Source organism: Anopheles bellator, chromosome X, assembly GCF_943735745.2.
Source record: "Anopheles bellator chromosome X, idAnoBellAS_SP24_06.2, whole genome shotgun sequence".
NCBI lineage: Eukaryota > Metazoa > Arthropoda > Insecta > Diptera > Culicidae > Anopheles > Anopheles bellator.
Window position 1 is genome coordinate 7,131,178 of NC_071287.1, and position 22,013 is coordinate 7,153,190.

At 54.8% G+C, this 22,013-nt stretch overlaps 1 protein-coding gene across 1 annotated transcript in view; it reads right to left on the bottom strand.

Annotated features, from left to right (window-relative positions):
* The window catches only part of LOC131213412 (uncharacterized), a 26,945-nt gene extending 6,754 nt beyond the window's left edge, over positions 1 to 20,191 (bottom strand). The window contains exons 1-19 of the mRNA XM_058207446.1: positions 20,121 to 20,191; positions 19,346 to 19,887; positions 18,843 to 19,266; positions 18,469 to 18,536; positions 15,853 to 16,882; positions 15,670 to 15,770; positions 13,812 to 14,247; positions 13,287 to 13,741; positions 9,202 to 9,355; positions 9,003 to 9,126; positions 7,840 to 8,926; positions 7,565 to 7,767; positions 6,799 to 7,227; positions 6,326 to 6,659; positions 6,094 to 6,216; positions 2,827 to 2,942; positions 1,940 to 2,170; positions 892 to 1,279; positions 446 to 789 (exon numbers count right to left, since the gene is read on the bottom strand). Coding sequence (XP_058063429.1) covers positions 446 to 789; positions 892 to 1,279; positions 1,940 to 2,170; positions 2,827 to 2,942; positions 6,094 to 6,216; positions 6,326 to 6,659; positions 6,799 to 7,227; positions 7,565 to 7,767; positions 7,840 to 8,926; positions 9,003 to 9,126; positions 9,202 to 9,355; positions 13,287 to 13,741; positions 13,812 to 14,247; positions 15,670 to 15,770; positions 15,853 to 16,882; positions 18,469 to 18,536; positions 18,843 to 19,266; positions 19,346 to 19,887; positions 20,121 to 20,191 — 6,660 coding nt within the window. The remainder of the gene's footprint in view (positions 1 to 445; positions 790 to 891; positions 1,280 to 1,939; positions 2,171 to 2,826; positions 2,943 to 6,093; positions 6,217 to 6,325; positions 6,660 to 6,798; positions 7,228 to 7,564; positions 7,768 to 7,839; positions 8,927 to 9,002; positions 9,127 to 9,201; positions 9,356 to 13,286; positions 13,742 to 13,811; positions 14,248 to 15,669; positions 15,771 to 15,852; positions 16,883 to 18,468; positions 18,537 to 18,842; positions 19,267 to 19,345; positions 19,888 to 20,120) is intronic.
* Between the last annotated feature and the right edge of the window lie 1,822 nt (positions 20,192 to 22,013).

A 22,013-nucleotide genomic window follows, 5' to 3' on the forward strand; every position in this document is an offset into this window, starting at 1 on the left:
AAGAGTTGCGTCTGGTGATCTGGAACAAGGGCAGACCACCTATGGATTTTGTATGTCGAGTCTGGGACACTGTCAAGAGTTGCGTCTGGTGATCTGGAACAGGGGGAGACCACCTATGGATCTTGTATGTCAAGTCTAGGACACAATCAAGAGTTGGGTCTGGTGATTTGGGACAGGGGCAGACCATCTATGGATTTTGTATGTCGAGTCTAGGACACTGTCAAGAGTTGAGTCTGGTGATCTGGAACAGAGGCAGACCACCTATGGATCTTGTATGTCGAGTCTAGGACACTGTCAAGAGTTGGGTCTGATGATCTGGGACAGGGGCAGACCACCTATGGATCTTGTATGTCGAGTCCAGAACACTGTCAAGAGTAGGGTTTGGTGATCTGGGGCAGGGGGATTGGGCCAGCAGACTGGACCAGTAGACTGGACGTGTACTTACATGGTAATCGCCATAGCTGCCGTCGAACGTCACCGACATGGACTCGTCGTGGATCGACTGGGGCGTCCGCATCCGGTACGGGCGTGGCATGATGGGCGTTAGTGCGGGCGACGGTATCGGTGTGGGCATTTCGCGGATCGGCGACAGACACTTGTTGTTGATCCCGTTGCTCGGTATCTCGAGCAGTATCGATGGCGGATGCAGCTGCGCGGCGGCGGCAGCGGCGGCGGCCGGTACCCCGCTCGAGCCCCCCGCCACGCCGGCCGACTTATGCGCACTGAGTGCATCCAGGACCGGCACCTCGATGGTGCTTTGGCGGTAGAACACGGGCGAGTCGGAGGTGGCTCCTGCTACACTACTGCTAGAGCCATCACCCCCACCGCCGCCACCACCACTAGCACCAGCTGCTCCACCACCACCACCACCACCAAGATCGATGCCGCCACCGCTCGAGTAGCTGACGGGCGTCTGGTTGGACGAGGTGGTGGACGAATCGTCGTCGCCCGGCGCATCGTCCTGCGGGCTGGAAGCCGTCGGCGGCGTGGACGACGGCGAGATAACGATCGACGACTGCAGCGCCCCGATCGCCGAGCTGGACGCGGCAAAGTTTTTGAACATCGCCAGTATGGAGTCGGCGCTCGAGACCTTGGGGCGCACCCGGCGCAGCCCGAAGTCGTGCAGGACTAGGTCCGAGCTGGACAGCGAATCGCTGCCCTGGTTCGACGAGGTGCTGTGCGGCGAACGCACCTCGTTCGTGCACGGTGACGGTGGCACCGAGTTCGCCCGCTGCGGTACCTCGTTCGGAAGACTTAGCGCACTAGAATGCTTCGTCCCCTTGTGAAGGTGAAGAGATAAACGAGTTTTCAATTGACGGCGTTCGGTTCGGGCTTCGGTGAGCTTTCCCGGCTTCCTGGCCGGTTACCGGTGGGCATTGACTGCAAAGGGGGCAAACAAGGGTCTGGCCTTCGGGCTGGCCTGACAGACCTTGCCTCTCCGGCAAGGGAGAGTTCGTCCGACAACGGAGGGAGCGCTGTGGAAAGCCTGACGGACGAACGGACACCTACCGGTCGGATGTCCGAACCACCACAATCATCATCATCAACCTCGACACACGCGACACACGCATCAAATGTCAAATTGAGTAGTCCATGTTAACGTGTCTCACACGGTGAAGTCAATGGAACCAAAAAGACGAGTATGGAAAAATCGGAATGTGAAAACAAAAACCAAAAAAAAAAAAACGAGGATATTATGTCGGGGATTGCGGAGGTTTACAAGAACGAAGCAGCATTACGGTTCAGAAGCTGTAACGTGTAAGCGGATGATTTCATACATGACAGCAGAGTTTTCAACTTGTTGTTTTGTTGCCAAACGATGACATAACGAACTCAGAGGGATACACACACACACACACACAGAACGGTACGGCCGAGTTTTGGCATACGGGTGTACATATGTGGGTGGGGGTGGGGGGGGCGTGCAGTCGCTACTCACATTCGCCAGGACCTCCGAGCCGGAGCTCATCTCAGCGGACACCTTGCTGAGCAGCCGGGCAAAGGTGACCTTCTTCTCCAGCTTCGGGTCCGAGATTTGGCGCACCATCGACGCGACCGACAGCGAGTTCTCCGAGAAGGTCGTCTCCGTCAGGCCCGGCTCTGGGTCGGCATAGCTACCGGCCTTCAGCCGGTTCTCCGACATCTGTATCAGTTCGCCGAGGCTGACTTGCTGCAAAAGCGAACGTAGAAACCGGACATGGGTTAGTTGGCTCATCGTAGGACGTCGCCATTGTCCACTACTACTACTGCTACCACTGTGTTGTAGACGCACACCGGAAAGTAGTTTACAACTCGAAAAAGAAAACATTTGTTTGGTTCTCTAATTTGTGACCATGACCAGAATCAAAGTAATCCCCGACACGATGTCGCTACATCCCGACCTACGCTAACGGTTTTATTGATTCTTTTTGGGACACTCTGTGGTATTCGATCTGGAGCTCCTACATCTTGACTTGACAGACAATGACCACGAGCAATTTACGGAACCGTACTGGAGTTGGCTTTTCTCAGGCTGAAAGTTAAGACAGCAAGGGGACTAGTTGTCAATTGACGAGCACAGGGCACTAATTCTTTGAGTTTCAGGGAATTCTTGAGCGCTGCTGAACATCCGATACAGATACTGTCAGGCATTACTTGAAATCAAAATACTACCCCTTGGTTGTTCGAATGCCAATGCCTGGAGTTAAAATATATAGTCTGAATACTGTGTTGCAATACAATCGAAATCAAATTTTCGGTAAGTTCTTTCAACACAGTGGCATACGGTGGTTTCGGTGGGAGTTTCAGTAGTTAGAGAAGCGCTGATTGCACTCAGACAGGACGTACCTTGGTAGCCGCGTTCTGGGCAGGTGAGACGAGCTGCTGCAGGATCTGCTTCTTCTCGTTGACGTTTTTCTTCGTCGGCGTGGAGTTGTTGCGCTTCTTCCTTGGCGAGGGCGTCCCTGGGGAAGATAGTGGGCGAAGACCAACAGGCAGCGAGAGACCGGATTAGAAGGGGCATGTCCACCGCCTTGACGGCTTTGAGGTGATGTGTCTCTCCGGTGTGTGAGGGTGTGTGAGTGTGTGTAGTTGCTAATTAGTTTGACAAACTACTTGTATGGAAAATGAGAAAAACTTTGCAACTCATGCGCTAATTTGGTACACAAGTCAGTTAAACGGCAACACTAATGCAGTAGAAGAGGTGAATCTAATGGAACAAACACACTTTGGACACTTGAACAGTGCAAACGGTATAGTGAAACAGCTTGCTAGATATGTCAACGATAGAAGATTGTAGGCACAGTACGGTAATGCGTTGGTTTTGTAACTAATCGACAGATGGATGGGTGTTGCTATTTACACAGCTATCCGGAACCGGAGCCGGCGGTCGGTTCCGGGGCGCCCCACGCTACTAGTTGTCGCCCTAAAACAATGCTCAAACGTCAAACTCTACACTCCAACTAGTCTCAGCTAAGGTCACTAAGCAACCGATAGGTGCAACGCACTACCCCTGAAAGAGTTCGTTTTTTGGGTTAGCCTATGGTCTGTGGCTTCCATCTTCTGTGAGCACAGCCAGTGGCCGTCCTCTGGCCACTGACAGCTTGCTCCGTTCCTGGTTTCGAAAGCCTACAGCTGCCGGAGCGCACGGTGATCGCAGTCTATTGGAAGAATTGGGTTGTCTAATCGTTTCGCGTACACAGTAACATATCTGTGCTCACGCGTGTCCCTCGCTTTGAGAGCAAACGGACAAGTACCGGGTGCCTTCATGCTGGGTTGCTGATCTTATCATGCAGGAATGCTAGTATTGTCACACAAAAAACCGCATCCATGTACCAAGTACTACACCAGCTACATCCAGCAGTAATCACTAGAGCATCCAGAGCTTTGAGTATTTCACTTCGGTTGCTTCCTGTACTTTTTCTTCAGTGGAGATTCATTCTGGAGCTAGCTTTCATTGTTGCAATAGGAGGACACAGGCACACGAGTTGAATAGCAGAGGTGAAGATGAAAACGAACGGTGATCCCCAGGTCCCCCACCCACAAAGAGCAACGCTATAGAGTCAGTGACCTTCACCGTCTACAAGAGACAGGTTACGGTAGTGATTGCCGATTGATGAATTTTGCATCCGTAAGGCAGCTCAAATTGATTTTTACCCTCTAGTGGAGGGAGTTTGTACTGTAGGCAAGGACCGCGGCCAGGACCCACTGACCTAACGACATGTCTCGGGTGCGCGTCTTGGGAGTACATCATCCGGTTAGTTCGACGAAATTAACTGTAGGAATGTGACGGAGCGAACGATAAATGGACGCAGGACGCAAGTCAGCGTACGGGCATCAGAAAAACGTTCGACAAGCGGAGATTAAAGTTGACAAGAAAATGAAACAATTGTGGGAAGATGGGAGACTACCGTGAAGCGGAGGAAAGCATAGCGCGATACGGACCCACAAGACAATGTTACAGAAACGGTAGCAGGTCACCAAAAAAAAATAAAACTCCATACCTAAGATCACCTGTTGCCGGTTGGATAAGGTTGGAAATTTGACCAGCCAGAGGTTCTCTCGCGATGGGTCGGAGGTGTTTTGATTCATTACTCGACGATCAAATTACCTAACAGCCAGCCAGGCTGGCTGTTGGTGGATAAGGCGGAAAGCTGCTTATGCCCTCGAGCATCGCGGGGACCCCAAAAACGGGACCTGTCCGACGACTAAAGAATAGCAAAGCACCAGGCACCGACGAGGTTGTGAAAAGCCGAGCTCGTAAAGCATGGTACAGAGATAGAGAGAGAGGGTAGAAAACGCTCACAGCAAGGATATGGGATAGCGAATCGATGGGCAGCTGTGATGTTCGAAATCGGCTCTAGATTTACGCTAGGGTGCTAGCTGCAACCTACTAGCCAGGAGGTCATAGACTATAGTCTGAAGCACATGTTTGACCCTCATCTCGGGGCGAAGAGGGTCGAAGCAGAAAAGAACATAAACTCTGTCCAAAACCGGGCGCCCGAGAGGAGGGCTGTTAGTGTGCTGTCGTGCAGCGTGTACGCCTCGTCAGGCCCAGGCTAGTGGTGTCAGCATGTCATGAGAATGCAATTGGTAAAATTCAGACATCAGACACCGGTTGGCTAGGAGGCGGTGGCTAATTATTGACTCTGCTTCAAGTGCCTTCCTTTAGTTTGTGTTAGTGTGCTGTGTGCTCTTTAGCGCTAGTGTGGTGCTTCACGGTGGTGTTGCCTTTACGGAGACGGACCGCTTGGAAGTAGTGTCGGAGTGGAATGTACCTCAACGTGTCGAGGTTGGGTTAAGGTTAAGCACCTGATAGAATCTCCGACCGCGTGTATGAGAGGCGTGAGATGTGTGTGTATGTGTGTGTGAGAGAGAGAGAGAGAGATGGCAAACCGACAGACTACATTGTCTAGAGGAAGAGACAGAAAGAGAAGGTGAGAGAGAGAGAGAGAGTAGGTAGGAAGTTGTCATATACGAGTTCTACAACAAACTGTGACCAGCGATTTGCATAGCGGTTAGGCGTGTGGTATGGTTTGAGCTTTAGTAGTTGTTGCTGTTTCTTGGTAGTATTGGTGGGCAAATGGATCTGATCGGGAAGTAGGAAAAGGAAAGGATGAACAAGTACAGACAAACAGAGAGAGCTAAGTGTTGCATAACCTAACAAAGAGAGAGAGAGAGAGAGAGAGACAGAGAGAGAGAGAGAGAGAGAGAGGAAATAAGAGTGGGGAGAGGAGAGAAAGAAGGTGAGCGGTTAAGGTGAGCAATACACTAACAGACACAGCTTGCGAGATAACACGATAGTATTAGTGGTATTTAGTGGTAGTGGTAATGGTAGTAGGTGGAAGGTAGGGCTAAGCAGCTCGACAGTTTAGCGCTCAAGAAAGAAAATGGTAAAAACGAATGGGAGTTGCATTTTTGGTGCTAGTTTGTTTCTTGCGAGAGAGAGAGAGAGAGAGAGAGAGAGAAGGAGAGTTTAAACGAAGGTTATCATATGTTTGTCTGTCTTACGTCGAGGAGGGGGCCGTAAGAGATCATCTAAAGAAAATGTTCTAGCGGTAGCCCCTCCAACTGGCTGTGGGCTGCTGAGACTCAATATGGATGGTTTTCTTATACCCAATCGTCCGAAGATGGTCCGGTGCGAGGCGGGCGTAGTCGCGTTCGACGAGCAGACGGTCCCGGCGGACGCCTGCAGCTGCTCGCGCAGCGCCGTATTCAGGTGGTGAGGCGGGAACGTGGCTGTAGTAGTCGCAATAGGAGAGAGAGAGATAGAGAGAGAGAGAGAGAGAAGCGAGAGAGCTGAGAATGTGAGTGACGTTCGAGCTGGGCTAGAGTGAGTGACCCGTACGTCGATTGCGTTGCGTCTCGTCGGCGAGCAGCTTCTCGATCTTCTCCGGGAAGTGGCGCTTGGCGCACCAGACCAGCCCGATGACGGCGAGCACGACGAACACGGTGATGAGGCCGAGCCAGAACGGTTCCTGCAGCATGCGCTCCGACAGTGGCTTGTACGGGATGTGCATCATGCGCCGCTCGCACCGGGGCCCCTCCCACCAGGCGTGGCAGCGGCAGTAGTAGCCGCCGTTCTTCTCAAAGCACTCGCCCCGACTCTCGCACGGGTTCTCGGCGCACGGTTTCTGCTTCTGGTCACACCGCTGCCCGAGATAGCCTGGCTGGCAGTTGCACTGTACACGGAGAACGAGATGAGTCGGATGAATGTCGGAGTGTCGGAATGTCGAAGTGTCGGGGTGTCGGAGTGTCTGAGTGTCGGAGTGTCAGAGTGTCAGAGTGTCGGAGTGTCGGAGTGTCGGAGTGTCCCATTACCTTGAAGCTGGACGCGGTCAGCTCGCACTTGCCGAACAGGCACGGCTCCAGCTCGCAGATGTTGAGCCCGCAGAAGCGCCCGGTGAAGTGGCCGAAGCACTCGCAGACACCCCGCCGCTGGTGCTGCTGGTGGCCCGTGACGCACTTGCCGCCGTGCTGGCACGGGTTCGGCCGGCAGCCCTCGACCCACTCGTCCTCGTTGGCGATCAGCTTCATCTTGTAGCCGGCGTCCTCCTGCAGGCGGACGGTCGCGTTCAGCCGGATGCCGGTGCCGTTCACGTTGTGCTGCCGGATGTGGATCGTGTTCAGGTAGGAGGTGATGTAGATCGGTGCCGCCTTGGCCACCGGCTCCAGCAGCTCCGGATTCCTCGCCCGCAGCTCGCACAGGTGCCACAGCGTACCGTTGCTGTCGGTGTAATTGTCGTAGATCTGTGAATGGGAGCGAAACCGCGTATTTGAGTGAACGAAGGTAGCAGACGGCAACCGAAGTGGGAGCAAGAGTGGCAACCGCAATTGGGGACACGTGGCTTCACCACCAAGAATTCGAATGTCTGAAGCCGGGATTGGCGGGAAATTCGAACTTCGGGAGGCCAAACCTCCAATACTCCATGACCATGGGGTTCTGGATAGTAGAATAATTATCCTTAAACCCATAAGGTTTGTGTGTCTGAACGTCAAGTGAAGCGCTGAGTGTGCCTCGCCAGGCTGCGTTGTGCATGGCATGTCATGAGAATGGGCAGAGAGCCCTGGGGGCCTCGGGGCTTACCTCGATGAAGCCCGTGTCGCGGCATCCGTGCTGGCTGAAGCCGACACCGTACAGCTCGAGCAGTATGACCGTGCCGAGCGGGGCGATCAGGTGCTGCGTGTAGTCCACGTCGAGCGGTATCGGCTGCGGGTAGTTGAGCGAGTGCATTGTGCCGCTGGTCCGATTCGTGAAGCTCAGGAAGCGCTGCTCGTTCACGGCCGCCACTGCGTGAGAGAGAGGGAGAGAGAGAGTATCAGAGCTCCGAGCGTGTTGGCGTGGCGTGGTGTACGGCTTACGTGTCTTGAAGGTAGCGTAGAAGCCTTTGCCCCGGGGAACGGCGCCAGTGCGGAGCCGCACCACCAACCGCTCGCCGTTGCTGACGAACACACCGTCGTTCAGGTGCTGGTGCCCCGGTGCCTCGGGCGTGTGCTCGGTGAACGGCTCGAACGGCCCGTTCGCGATGTCGATCAGCAGCGACGCGTCCTGCAGCAGCTCGGCGTACAGGAACTCGAGCCACACGCGCCGCCCGTACGGTGCCTGGATGACGTACGTGCAGTCGACGGTGTCGAGCAGAAAGTGCGGATAGTTGGGACTGCGGATGGTGCCCTCCTTCGAGGTGATCGTCTGCAGCGGGCACCCGGACACGTCCACCGTACTCCAGGTGGCCGAGAAGCCCGCCCCGGTGACGGAGAAGTCCGAGTGGAACCGAATCAGGGCTTCGTTCGCGGCCGAGATGAAGTTGAACCGGGACATACCGCTATCGTGGGTGCCACACCACCGCACGTACGGCAGGAACGATGGGTGTACCACCTCCGATGGGGTACCTACGCCCGGGTCACCGGCGTCCGGTCCCGGCAGAGTATTGCCCGTGACGTCATCCGGTGTCCCAGACCAGCCCACGTAGCGTATGGGGCGCGACCGGCCCGCCGAGAAGGGCTCGAGCTCGAGAGATTTCGTCACTGCCGGTGTCTGCGAAGCCGACGCCTGCGATGAAGGTGCGCTGCTCTGGATGCTGATGTAGTCGTACAGACAGTCGTCCTGGTACTCGAGGTCCAGCCGCTGGAACTGGATGATGATGCGGCTGTGCTCGGGCGCCACCAGCCGCACCCAGTAGTCGGTGTGAGCCGGGTACGGGTTGGGGTAGCCGGGGGACAGCAGGCGACCCTCCGTGCCCGACTGCGTCCGGTTGCGGGCCGTCTTCTCCTCCAGCGTTGGCCGTGGCTTCTTGCAGACGTAGCCCCCGATCAGGCTGCACCGCTGGGCCGTCCAGTGCAGCCCGGACGAGATCATGGGCGTGGGCGACACCTTCCACTGGAGCCCCAGGCAGGCGGGGCTCTTCGGCAGCCCGTCACCCCTCTCCGGCCGCTGGCCCGGCAGCCATCCCTAGGTCGCGGGGAGAAATGGAACGGGTCACTAGGGTTTGCGTAGTCGGCGGCAGCCTATGTAGCGCGCTGCTTACCTCGAACCGAAGCTTCACACCATCGGTCCACTCCAGGTCGCCGTTGGCCGATATCTCGCCCCCCACCCAGTACAGTGACCGGGGCGTGTAGTCCGGACTGTTGCGAATGTTCGCGGTGATGAACCTGTGTGGAAAGGGCACAGTCGAAGTAGTGTGTCGGGAAGTCGGGAATCCTGGACGGAAGCCCCAGACAGCTTACCTCTGTTCGTCCGTAGTCGAAATGGAGGCTAGCTTCGCGCCGATGCCGCGGCAGATCTGCTGCGCGGTCGTCCAGTCGACCTCCGGATAGGAGATGACCAGGTAGCACGAATTGTTGTACGCCTTGATACGCTCATCCTGGCACTCCGATGTCACTACACAGCGCGGTGGTGATGAAGATTTCGGAAGGGAAGAAACCGCAGAAGGAATCGAAAGTTGATCAGATCCGGACAGCGCCCCGGAACGGCCGTGCACAAAAACAAAATGGCGGCAGAATGGCAGACTCTCAGAATGGCGGAGGCTCTCGTGATTGCCAGATACTACTACCGGAGTACAGGTAGTTCGCAAGCGTACCGGCGGTCCCCCGGGGAAAATTGGAAAAATTGATTTTGCTTTGAATCGATGAGCCCGGTTTTTCGTGTGGAGTGGTCCCAATCGGTGGTGGGAATGTCAATGGATGGGACGAGATTAAGAAACACATGAACAACAATGGCCGCGAGGGAGAGTTTCCAGAGTTCAGGCTTTCGGTGGGAGTTCGGGTATGAGGATATTCAACGCGTAACAACAAGCGGAGCGGAGGCAGCGCGTTCTGCCTCGTCCGCCATGTTGTCCGGCCACGATACGATCGGGGTACATGCACTCTACGCTCTCGCAGCAGGCCATTCTGGGGCAATCAACGAAAGGCCCAGGTACGTCCGCAAGTACGGCAAGCAAAAAAAAAACCCACGCGGCACAACAAGGCGCAGTAGTAAACACACACACGCACACACACACACATGTTACAAACCGAAATCAACGACCAACAAAAGCGACCATCGACAAACTGCTACAGCACAAAGCCAGATAGTGAGATAGATAGATAGAAAGATATTAAGGCAGAAGGATATGCAGAAAGTGATGAAGCGAGCGAGCGATACATAGCGAGTGGGGGAGAGGGGAGGCAGACGAGAAATGAAAAGTCCTGTGGGCTGCTGCTGAGCCAGTTGCCAGCGCAGATTCAATCGTGGCTTTATTTCGCGGCAAGCACGACAACGACAGCAACTATAAACGAGCATGAGAGAAAGCGAAAATTAGTGTGTTGGAAAAAAGTCCTATCAGAAAATCAACTTCTGGGCCTGGAATTCACAATGCTTCCTCACATCGTTTCTATTCTACTTCTTGACAACCATCAGTCCCGGACCGGAAGCTCAGTCCCGGCAAAACCGACAATCGAATTTGTGGTGGTCGGAAGCCTCCCATTATTTCGAACAGTCGTAATGGAGAACCCTTTGGAACAGATGGGCAGACACCTAGCTTATAGGCAGAAACTCAGCTGTATTCTGCGAAAACCGTCGGTGAAAACAGAGAGCTACCTATTATTACTACTGTTCATTTTACTGATAAATAGAGTTAGACCGCATATCTAATCTAGCGATTTACATGGGAATCTACTATGACTCGACTTATCTCAGCTTAGATAGAATAGGCAGGTACAGTTCCTTCAGCACCACAAGACCTGCAGCAGGTCGCTAGAGCTGTCAATCGACGATTTTCGGCCATCAATCTGTCTTCTTGTCTTCGTGCAATGTCTAAGGCTAACTCTTGCTTACTGCTGGAGCTGAATCTGCCAACCACACGATGTATCAATTTTCGACCTAATAACTGTAATTCGACACGGTCCGTTCCTCTAAGATTAAAAAAAAAAAAAAAAACTGTAATTCGACCTAGAGCTGTAACATAACCGAGATCCAACCGATGTGTGTCGTCAAGGGAGCGCTCAACAACTGTCGATTTCTCTTTACCGTGGCTTGTCTGAGTTTTGCGACCGACGAGGCGGATGTGTAGGTCCTGTCCAAGGAGCGATGCGTAAAGAGCGTAAATGCAAGTAAACGAAAACGGCAAGCAGTCATCATACTCGAGCCATACGCAAGGTACTATATACGAACTGATATCGCAACCGCAAATCGGTAACACTACAGAGGCTTTGGAGCGCTTGTAGGCTGGGTTACACAGACCCTATGAACGCGCGGTAGATTGGGTTGCCACTTACCATGTGCCCTCGGTCTTCCTAAGCAGTTAAATATAGGTATTCAAAATTCATGTATCGGTACGGTATCGGTATAATGTGGTGGTGGTGGTAGCGGTGGTTGTTGGTGGTGGAGTTGAGGAAGCATTAGATGGGAGCAGTACTACACTGTTCAGCGCGGTTGCGCTGCGACTGCGGATGATGGTGGTTAGCAACATGTCATGGCTATGCTTTCCGGTTTCTGTTGTATCCCCGTTGTACCCCTGTGTGCCGTAACTCCGGACTCCCAGCCCCAGACACAATTCCAACACACACGCACCGTGTCCTCCGTGGAAATCTATCTTCTATATATAAAATTGGTTGTTTGTCTGTCTGTGCGTACCGCTTTTTCTCCAAAACTACTAAACCAATTCGCGTGAAATTTTCCACAGCGTAGTTTAGTGATCCCGGATTGTGAATAGGAAAGTTTGACCCTCCCACACCTCCGGGGAGGGGGGTCTCCCATACAAACGTAACGTAACATAACGTCCCAAACGTAACGTCTCATACGTAACGCCCCATACAAACGTTTTCGAACAAATCGAACCAAATTCGGTAGGCGGTGGTTTTAAGGGTGGGGAAATGTTCTGGTGAATGTTGGAAACACCTCCTCTCTTTACAAAGGAGACCTCCCATAGAAAATCTAAGTTCATTTCAGTTAAACTCGGATAGTTTCCAAGCGATTTGAGCCAAATTCAGTTGGTGCGAGTTTTGACATGTATCCAACGGGAAGCGGGAAGGGAAGCCGATCGGACGTCATCTGGAAGTCCGATCCTCTGAAACGCCGGATAGTCGAGAAATGAGAATGAAATGAGACGTGGCGAAGCTCGCCGGGACCTGCTAGTAATAAATAAATATCTGATACACAGAATCGGTCCCCGTTCCGGCTACTACTACTACTCGGTAGTAGTAGCAGTGGTCGGCTACTATACATAGGTCGTAGGATTGATCTGATTTCTATACATAGAACGTATACATGGATCGTCTAAAGCTATCTAGGTCTGATGGTGGAGAAGATGCGCGCTAGATTGCTAGCAGTCTACAGGTCTCGTACGTCGTCTCGCTAGGCTTCGGTGGGCTGGTCATGTCATGTGAATGTCGACGACGAAGCTCCCACGTTGAGGCGCAAGCTCTAGCTCTAGCTGCTCCAATACTGAAATGTAAGTGCTCGAAGTGCTTTGATTTGAGTGCTCGAATTATGTACAATCTGCAGGAGTTAAGTAAACCCCGGCGTAGTGCGTGTGTGTAGAAAGTGTGTGTGCCGAGAGCATACAGCACAAGTTTGTTTATGTGTGTGTGTGTGTGTGTGTGTGTGTGTGTGTGTGTGCGTGAGAGCAATTGGGAGAGGGCTACTAAGAGAAAGCGAGAACTGAGAGAAGAGAGTGATATTGGGTGAGTGGGAAAGAGTGACACAGGCAGAGAAAGAGAGATAAAGAGAGAGAGAGTGTAAGAGAAACAAAACGTTTTTGCTGGTAGGAAAAAAGAAAGAGAAAGCGCAAGGGAGAATAGAGAGAGAGAGAGAGAGAGCGCCACGAGGAAGGGAGACAGAGCAAACGAAAGGAAAAGCAACATTACATTTTCGGCCAATTTTCGTGTCGTCGACTGTTCCAGTACGTCCACTGCCACACGTACAAAGGAGAAACTGACTGAAGGGTTTGACCCACACAAGGGCTTGCGTTCAACCTGGTGTGCAAGTTGGCCCTTGTGCACATTCGAGCACACTCGAGCACATTCGAGCAAGCAAGACGTGCCGGATCAAGGATTGGTCACAGGCGACCGTAGTCGGCGAAGAAAGCCACGGAGACATCCCGTGGGTATGGAGGCTTATTACTGCGGCGGGGTAGGGTGATGTGGGTGGCGTTGGGTGATGTGTGCTCGGATGTACCCTGGACGTGCGTGGACTTGCTGTACTTGATCGAGGAAACTGATGGTGATGTTGAAGCTGTAGCTATGATGGCATGTGCGGCAGAGCGGCAGAGCTACCCAGATTCCGGACCTGCCGTGCCCAGCTGAATCTCAGCTGTCATGCCTTGTCAACTTACCGTTTTCCATCGAGACCTTCGCCTTGTAGCCGCCGAAGTTGTTCGAGTAGTCGGACACGAAGCGGATACCGATGGTCGGGCCGCGCGTCACGTAGCGCAGCAGCTTCAGCTTCGCGCTCCAGTCACCGCACATCTTGCGCGGTACGGCACCGAGTGCCAGGTCTTGTGGCGCTGGCAGTGGCCCACTGCCCGTGTACCGCGAGTCGTTCGGCTGGAGCACCAGGTTCGGCAGGTTGAAGTGGAGTTCGCCGACGCCCAGCGTCGCCGGTCCCGCCTTGGTCCGCCTCGGGTGTCCGCCCGTCGCGGTCCGGCCGTCACCGTAGCGGCTGGTGCTGTGGCGTGAGTTGCGGGACCGAAACAACACATCGCCGGCGAAGTACTTGGCGGACTTGGAAGGCACGTACGGCCCCCCGGTGCTGTCCGGTTCCACCAGCTGCAGGTAGTCGTAGGAGCAGCTACGGCAACAAAAACGAGCTCAATTATGGCCAAGGTCAAACGTCCTGCACCCCCACTCTCGGGACTTACAGTGGTTCGTGCTCCAGCACCATCTCCTCGAAGTCCAGCACGATCCGGTAGCCGGGCGGGGCGACGATGAGCGTGTAGCAGTCGACGCTGTCCGGGTAGAGCTGCGGGAACCCGGGGCTCCACACGGTCGCCTTCGGCCGCTCGACGTTCAGCGTGATGGTCCCGTTGCACTCCGCCTCGTTCCACGGCCGTTCGGCCGGCTCTTGGTCGAGCAGACGTTCGCACAGGAAGTAGTTGGACGCATCGCAGTTCCGATCGTTCCACATGTAAGACGCGGTCAGCGTTGGGCTCCCGCGTGCCCCGCCTCCCATCGGACTGCTGCCGCCGGCCAGCGCCTGGAAGTGGCGCCGTACCTCGATGCAGTCCTGCCCGCTCAGCCCGTCGTCGTTCGGCTGACGGTTGTAGTGCTCATGGTGCGCCCACCCCGGGAACCAATCTGCGGAGACGGACCGGACCGGATCGGTACATTAGTGGCCTTGCTACAACAACTACTTCGCCAAAAGTATTGTCCGTCGTTAGCGACTGTCAATGAACAATTTCATTAGGGTGTGAATGCTCATAGTACACCACACCGCACATATCCCACCATATGCGCAGTGTAACCTTTGCGCAGTGAATTGTTTCGCTTTGGCGGCGATGGACCTTGTTCATCAGGGCTCTTTGCATTTACGATTCTTGTAATAACTCCCCTTTTCATTGCCAGTGGCGATTCGGTACAAGAACCCAGCTCTTTTCTGTCGTGTAAGCAGAAATTCGCATGTAAGCAGAAGAATCATCAAGCAGAGCAGAGCAGAAGAAGATTTCTAGAGACTTAACCAAGGGTGTTGTTTACACTTTAGCCAAAAAAACCTATACTGTGCTGGATACTTAGCTTACAGTTGCTGTCAAACACATATTCCATACGAAAAAAAATGACAGTTATCAGGCGTACAAATAGAAAACCGCCGTTTTCCATAGGCGGCGCTAGCAGCTGCAAATTAAACGATAAAAATATGCAAAACCCTGGCAATGACAGTTGAGGCATCCGTCAACAACTCCACAAAATCTCGTTTGCTTATTTTCACTCTGCTTTGTCTTATTCATGTGCGAAAATGGCGAAAAAGAAACTAGGGTACTGGGTGCCGCACGAGTTGAAGCCGAGGGATATCGAACGGCGCCTTTGCATTTGCGAGCAACTCCTTGAACGGCGAAAAAGAAAAGGTTTTTACATCGCATCGTGACCGGGGATGAAAAGTGGATACATTATGATAACCAAAAGCGTAAAAAAAAACGTGGGCCGTGCATCAACATCTGCAGCTAAACCGAACATTCATGGCTCGAAGCTGATGCTCTGTATGTGGTGAGACCAGCTCGGCGTTGTCTATTACGAACTATTGCAACCAGACGAAACCATTACAGGAGCCCTGTATCGGACACAACTAATGCGGCTGAGTCGAGCGTTGAAGGAAAAGCGGCCACAATATTCAAAAAGACACGACAAAGTTATCCTTCTTCACGACAACGCTCGACTACATGTTTCCAAAGTCGTGAAAACATACCTGGAAACATTGAAATGGCACATACTACCCCACCCGCCCTACTCTCCAGACCTCGCCCCGTCAGACTACTATTTATTCCGAACGATGATGCATGACCTGGCCGAGCAGCGCTTCCGTTCTGTCGAGGACACCAAAAATTGGATCGATGAATGGATCGCCATCGAAAGATGAACAGTTTTTCCAACAAGGAATTCAAAAGCTGCCCAAATTGTGGGAAAAAGTTGTGGCTAACAATGGCAGTTACTTTGAATCCTAATACGTGGCAAAGTCCTAATACGTGTAGCTGTTGAGGGTGTCTCTCAGGGGGAAGGTGTACTCACTGGTGTAGGTGAACGGGAACTTGTCGTTCCAGCGGAAGGTACCTTCCGCGATCACGTCACTCGCCCCGATCCAGTACGCCGCGTTGTCCCGGTAGCCGGGGCTGGAAAGAAGATCACAGAGGTTGAGTTGGTTGGTGGTTGAGAGGTTTCTTAAGGCGCTTTACTCTTGGGGAGGCCACACACCTGTTGAGCAGCACCTGATCGATGAGCTGCTGGTCGTCGGTGGAGCGGATCGACACGAGGTGGCCACCGAGCCGGTTGCACTCGAGCTCGGCCCCGTGCCACGGTAGCCGCCGCTCGATCGCGGCGATGCAGAGTTGCGCCGTCGCGACCCAGCCGAACGCACAGCGCGACGTGATCGCTTCGACCGGAGCCGCCCGGTATTCGAGCAGTAGCGACGGGGTCGGAGCCGTAGACCCGGACCCCTTGCCGTCGCCGTACATGCGCACCTTCACCACCAGCTGGTTGGTCCTGGAGAGCAGCGTGTAGCGGGTGGGCGGAGTCGACGCGTTGAAGCAACGCCGCCACCGGCCTTCACCGTCGTACAGATCCACCAGCAGGCCACCAGCGATCACCTCGGCGGCGCTCGCTTCACCCCCGCCCTTGTCTGTGCCGATCAGAATCGGTTCGCTCACCACGGCACTCCCGTTGCCGATCGGTCCGGGCAGCCCGGGCTGGCCGTTCGCCAGTAGCTGGAGCGCGATCCGGTAGCCGAACGGGAGGTGCACCCGGAAGTGGCAGTCAAGGATGGTTCCGCTCCCGGCCACCGTACCGACTCCCGGTCGCAACCGCACGCTGGCGTCCCGGTCGCGCAGCGTCACGTTGTAGCAGTAGTCGACGAGCCGGTAGTGCAGCGCGAACGCGGGCTGCTGGTGAAGGCGCACCGTCGTGTTGCGGTGAGCCCGGAAGTGAAACGAGCGCTCGTCGACCGGCAGCTCCTCCAGCTTGCCGCACAGCGATAGGGCGCCCGGCGTCGGCAGGTCGTCGTCGTCGTCCCGGGCTGGCGAGCCGGGCAGGAACCGCAGATAGCCACCGCTCCGGCACGGCGTGTTCAGGCGTGTCAGCTGCACCACCAGCCCCGGCAGCTCGTCTGACGCCTCCGCCGCCGGAGTCGATGGCGGCGCTGGAAACATCACCTGACAATCCCGGTAGCCGAGGGGCACACGGCTCGACGACAGGAGTCCCGCTGACTGCTTCAGCATCAGCTGGCACTCTGTGGAGGAGAAGCCGGTGGCCGTGAGAAAACTGGCGGGGAACGGAGAATGCTGAGCTGCTAGCTACCAGGTCCTGGGCGTATGAAACCGGAGACGTAAACAGACAGGCAACAGAGCTGTCAGTTTCGGTTCGCCTCGTTACTGTGGGGCTACATCAAGCGTAACGTAATGATTTTGACATTAACGATTAATGCCAAACTGCTGCGGCGCTGTCAAAACGTTTACGGCTCGCGCGAGGCGTAAACCCGAGCGTAATTATTTTTTTCATACGCTTTGCTTACAAACAGAGAATAATTTATGTTTTTATTTGCTGCTATAGCAACAAAATCGGAAAAAACAGATAAAAAAATTCAGAAATCAATTAATTTCTCTTCTATTTCTATTTTCTTGGACCAAAAACACGAACGTAAACACGTTTCACGTTTCGTTTTTATATTTTTGCTGCCACACGAAGCGTAAACGTTTTAACATTACAAATTAATTTTACGCTAGTTTTCACGCTTCGTGTAGCCCCCTAGTTATGCTTTTTTGGCAACACTGCCCACTGGTTTGACATCTGACAAATGGATTTCAACTTAAAACCGACACATGTAGGTTTTTGTTCTGGCTGTCAAAGAATGACTGTGACAGCTGAGGGCGTTTGAGCTATTGCCCGCTTTTGTGCGGACATCATTGATTGTCTGCCTGCTATCTGCTGAAGAAAACTGCTACAGAATCGCATCACATGTTGGCCGAATCCCAACATGCCATATGCCAACGTTTGAAGGATCTTGGAAAGAGCCAGAGCCAGTTGGAAAATGGCTGCCACAAGAAGTGAACTGAAACGCCTCGACCACAGTATGAGTTTTCTCTACAGGTTTTTTGATATGCTAGCGTCCACACTAGTAGCTTTTGGGCGAAAAATTCCGTGAGCTCCAGTGAGTGAAATGACAGTTCGTTTGTTTATGCTTTGATTTTTCAGTTTCCTTTCCTTCTCCTTGTAGTGCCATTTTTGTCAAAATTCAATCCGCTGTAGAAAAACTAGCCATATTTTTGGAAAGCAAAAAAAAATTGCCGTAAGCTGTCAAATTGAAAAAATACCCCCGAAAGGGGAAAATATCCGGGAACATAAGGCGCTCAAAAGCAACTCAAAGTAACTCACGGAACTTTAGCAAAAGATTAATAGTTTCTTGGCCTGCTATACATTTTTTCCAAGTTTCTCATACTGTGGACCCCGGGAAAGACAGCAGCAAAAACCGGAAAACCACATGTGACATTCGGCTCGTCTCGCTACAGAAGGACGTCAGTTCTTCATCGGATCTTCGATTCGCGAAGAGGAAAAATCATGATGGGTAAGTCCGAGACTGACCATCTACGGCACGGCGACTGCAAAGCCAGATCGGATTCGGTAACAAGACAATGCGGTCTCGGTGGGACCAGAAAGGTGTGGTGTACCACAAGCTCCTAAAACCGGTTGAAACCCGGCAATACAGGTCGGCACCGACCGACAACTGATCAGCTGTGAGCCATGTGCCTTCCTTGAGAAACAATCCGGTTTCATGCAGCTACAGACCTGGTAAGTGGCGGCAGCGACGACCTCACGTACCTTTCAGAAGCACCATCGTGTAGATGACCTCGTACACCGCGTAGCTGGTGAGGGTGCGATAGAGTATCCTACAAGAAGTGGAACGAGCAAAGGAGGCGCTTTAGATCAGCAGCCTGGAGTTGCGCCCCCCGGAGCCCCAGGAGGAGGAGGAGGAGTACCTGAAGTACAGCAGCCGCTCGTCCCCGGTCGCCAGTTTCGCTGGGACCGCCTCGCTGCTCCAGTTGCTGGTGATCGCGTCCCGCGCGACGGACCAATTCACCGCTAGCCGGTCTGCGTCGCCCAGCAGGAAGTCCTCCAGCCGCCACACGTTCTCCGGGCATGTTCGTGGGGATGACGGCGGCAGCGGCGGCGGCGGCGCCGGCGGTGGTGTATACCGCCGGCGGCGACGCCTACGGCCGCCGCGGCGCTGTCCGGAGCCTCCGTCTAGCTCGATCGAGTTCTCCAGGTCTCCCGACTCGTCGTCCTCGCCCTCATCCCCGTCACCGTCTCCGTCGTCCGGTTCGCCGAAGATCAGGGGCCGCCCGCCATGGCCGGTCGCCGCCATGGCGTGCTGCAGCCAGTCCAGCTCCATGTGGTCGATCCACGTGCTTCGGTGGATGCCGGTAAGATCCACATCCACGCCTGACGGTCCCCTCGCCGCCGCCGGCCCTACTTCGTCGCTGGCCCTCGGCGGCGGCCCGTTGGTCTCGAAGCGACCGGCAGCGGACGTGTCACCGAGTGGTCGGCCAGCGGCACCCACCACCGTCTCCACGTACAGGTCGCGAATATCCGAGCCGCCGGGCGCATGCCACAGCTCCACTGGAATGGATGACAGCTGTCATGGTGACAGCTCCCAGGGGGACATCTGTCACATTGACAGGTAGTCAGTACTACTCACCCCGGTAGACGATACCCGGCACCAGGCCCGCCTGCGTGTCGTAGACGTCGTGGTGCACGGCGAGGAACAGATCGGTGTCGTCGGGCCGGCGCCGCACCGGGCCCCGGCCCTCGTCTCCGGCCGACCGCAGTGCATCCAAGATGGCGGACCCGCACGGATTCTGTGGACCAGCCGTGCCGTCGACGGCGGCGGTGGCAGCAGCGAACCAGAAGCGCGTCGGCGTCCCTGGTTCGGTGCTCTCCTCCTCCTCTTCCTCCTCCTCCTCATCGTCCTCCTCCTGATCCTCCGCCTCCACCTTCCCCTCCTCGTCCTCGTCCTCCTCCGGGTCTTCTTCGTTCGGCTCGCCTCGACCGAATCGACCTCCGTACGGCCGGACGGTTTGCTTATGGGTGCCAGCGCCACCGCCCCCCTTTGTCAGTATCAGTATGGGGTTGGGGCCGGCCGCCACCCCCTCGGGGGGAGGCTCGCCGTGAACGGACTCGCTCAGCAGGTGCATACCGGCGGGCGGACCCGGTGACCGGCCTGGCGATGGGTCCGGAGCACTACCACCGCCGCCACCACCGCCACCACCACCAGCCCCCGCTGCTGCCACCACCATCGAGGTGCCGTCCCACCACCACCACCACCGATCAGCGTGGCCCGGGCTGGCGCCGCCCCACGGTACGAGCAGCAGGGCCAACGTGAGCACCCCGACCTGTCTCATGATGATCATCACCATCATTATCAGTACACCCGCTGCCCCACCATCAGCAGCAGTCATCACAACGGGGCGTACCGACACACGGGGCAGCCACCACCACTACCACCACTACCACCACTACTAGCACCTCCACCGGCACTCGGCATACGGGGAACGCACGGTGGGGGGAGCACCACGATACGTCACGTGCGTCACATTCAGCGTGGAAAGGCTATGGAGGGGGCAGGGGGCGGGGAGGGAAGTCCTGGGGAGGAGAGGATAGAGGTGGTTATCTGGGGAAGGCTTGGGAGGTTGGGAGTCACACTTCTCGCGGGCGCGTCTTCTAGCGCTTCTGGCGGTCCTTGGCCTCCGACTTCCGGTTCACTCACTCTCACTCAGTGTCAGTGTACCGCGGGGTGTCCTGCACAGTACACCAAGAGATTGTGGTACATTCGGTACGCACGCTGTGACCAGAGAGAGAGAGACAGAGAGAGAGAGAGAGAGAGAGAGAGAGAGGCAGAGAGTGAGATGGAGACTAGGAAGAGAAGAAACGTGTGTGATACAGGGAGGGTCACCCTGAGATATGAATCGCAGCCGGGCGTAGGAGCGGGGTCAGCAAAAAGGATCCGGATCGCAGGTACACAATGGAAGGACCAAAGGACTGTGACCTGTTAGATCCTTCCGGCAGAAGGAGCGCAGACAGTGCGTGAAAAACACTGCACTGCACTCGTCGGGAACAAAGCAGGCCGTCAGGAGGCCCGTCAGGAAGTCGCGCGGGATGCTTGATCCCTGCCTGGAGTCTGTGTGCCGTCCAACGCCAGGTTACGACACTAACGCAACGCACGGTGCGGCGCGTTTGCAGGACTCCTGCCCTCCCCCCTCTCCCTCTCAAAACCCCGCTTCCGGGGGGACACGACACGACGGGTTGGGTACTCGAATAATTAGTGGGTCATTAGTATTCCCCACTTCCATGGGTCGGCTGGCGGGGTGGCTCCGATCCGAAAACACGCGCACACAAACACACGCGCACACCGACATATGGCTCTGACGTACGGTTGTTGTTGACTGGGGGCTGCTTTTTCTTTCTTTCGGTTTCTTCGGGACTCCTGCGCTGCGTTACGCGTAGACGACTGGACTGTGCAGGAGCCACTGCTTGGGTCCTTAACAGCTTGAGCAGTAGATGCAGCACCGTTGCACGCCATACAGGCTGATTGGTTGATTGCATTGTGTGCATACTGCCCGCGATGCACGCAAACAGGAGCTCCACGCACACAGACACCAGGCGCCTCCATCATCAACCAGCACACGCGCTTTCCCCGAGAGCGCCATCCTGACGCGTCACGCCGTCGGCCGTGCATATGTATTACGTACGCATACATACACACGCAAACACATATACACACGTATATAAATATGAATATATATAGATATATATATATATAAAGATATATAGATATATTATGATATATATATGTATGCGTACACGTTAGCATGCCTACGGCCTATAGCCTTGCATGTCTGTCACAATCTGTCACTGTTGGGGCTGCGAGGACTGTGGGCTGGCTAGAGGCTGTGGCTAGAAGAAAATCGATCCCCGCTCGCGATTCGCGCACACGGAACTCTGCTTCTCGGCACCGTGTACTTCCGACCGTAACTTCGCGACTCCCCGACACACCGCATATACCGCTTTGTACCACGCTACCACCGAACGGTTTGCCTAAAACCGCGCACTGATAATGACGGTGCTCGCCACCATATAACCCTTTGGAACTTTTATCGCCGCCCCGCCGCGAAAACGCGCCCTTTGCAATGCGTTACGGGTATTGCTCCTGGTACCAGAGGGTGGCCTGCACCGCAGGCACTCTCAGACTGACTGACAGGCGCGTAAAGAGAATCGACAAGAGTGCCGCGCGTGTTGGGCCGAGCCACCGACAGCGACGAGCGAGCGGAGTCCGTCCGTCGGAAGCACAGCTCCAAATGTCAACCGCT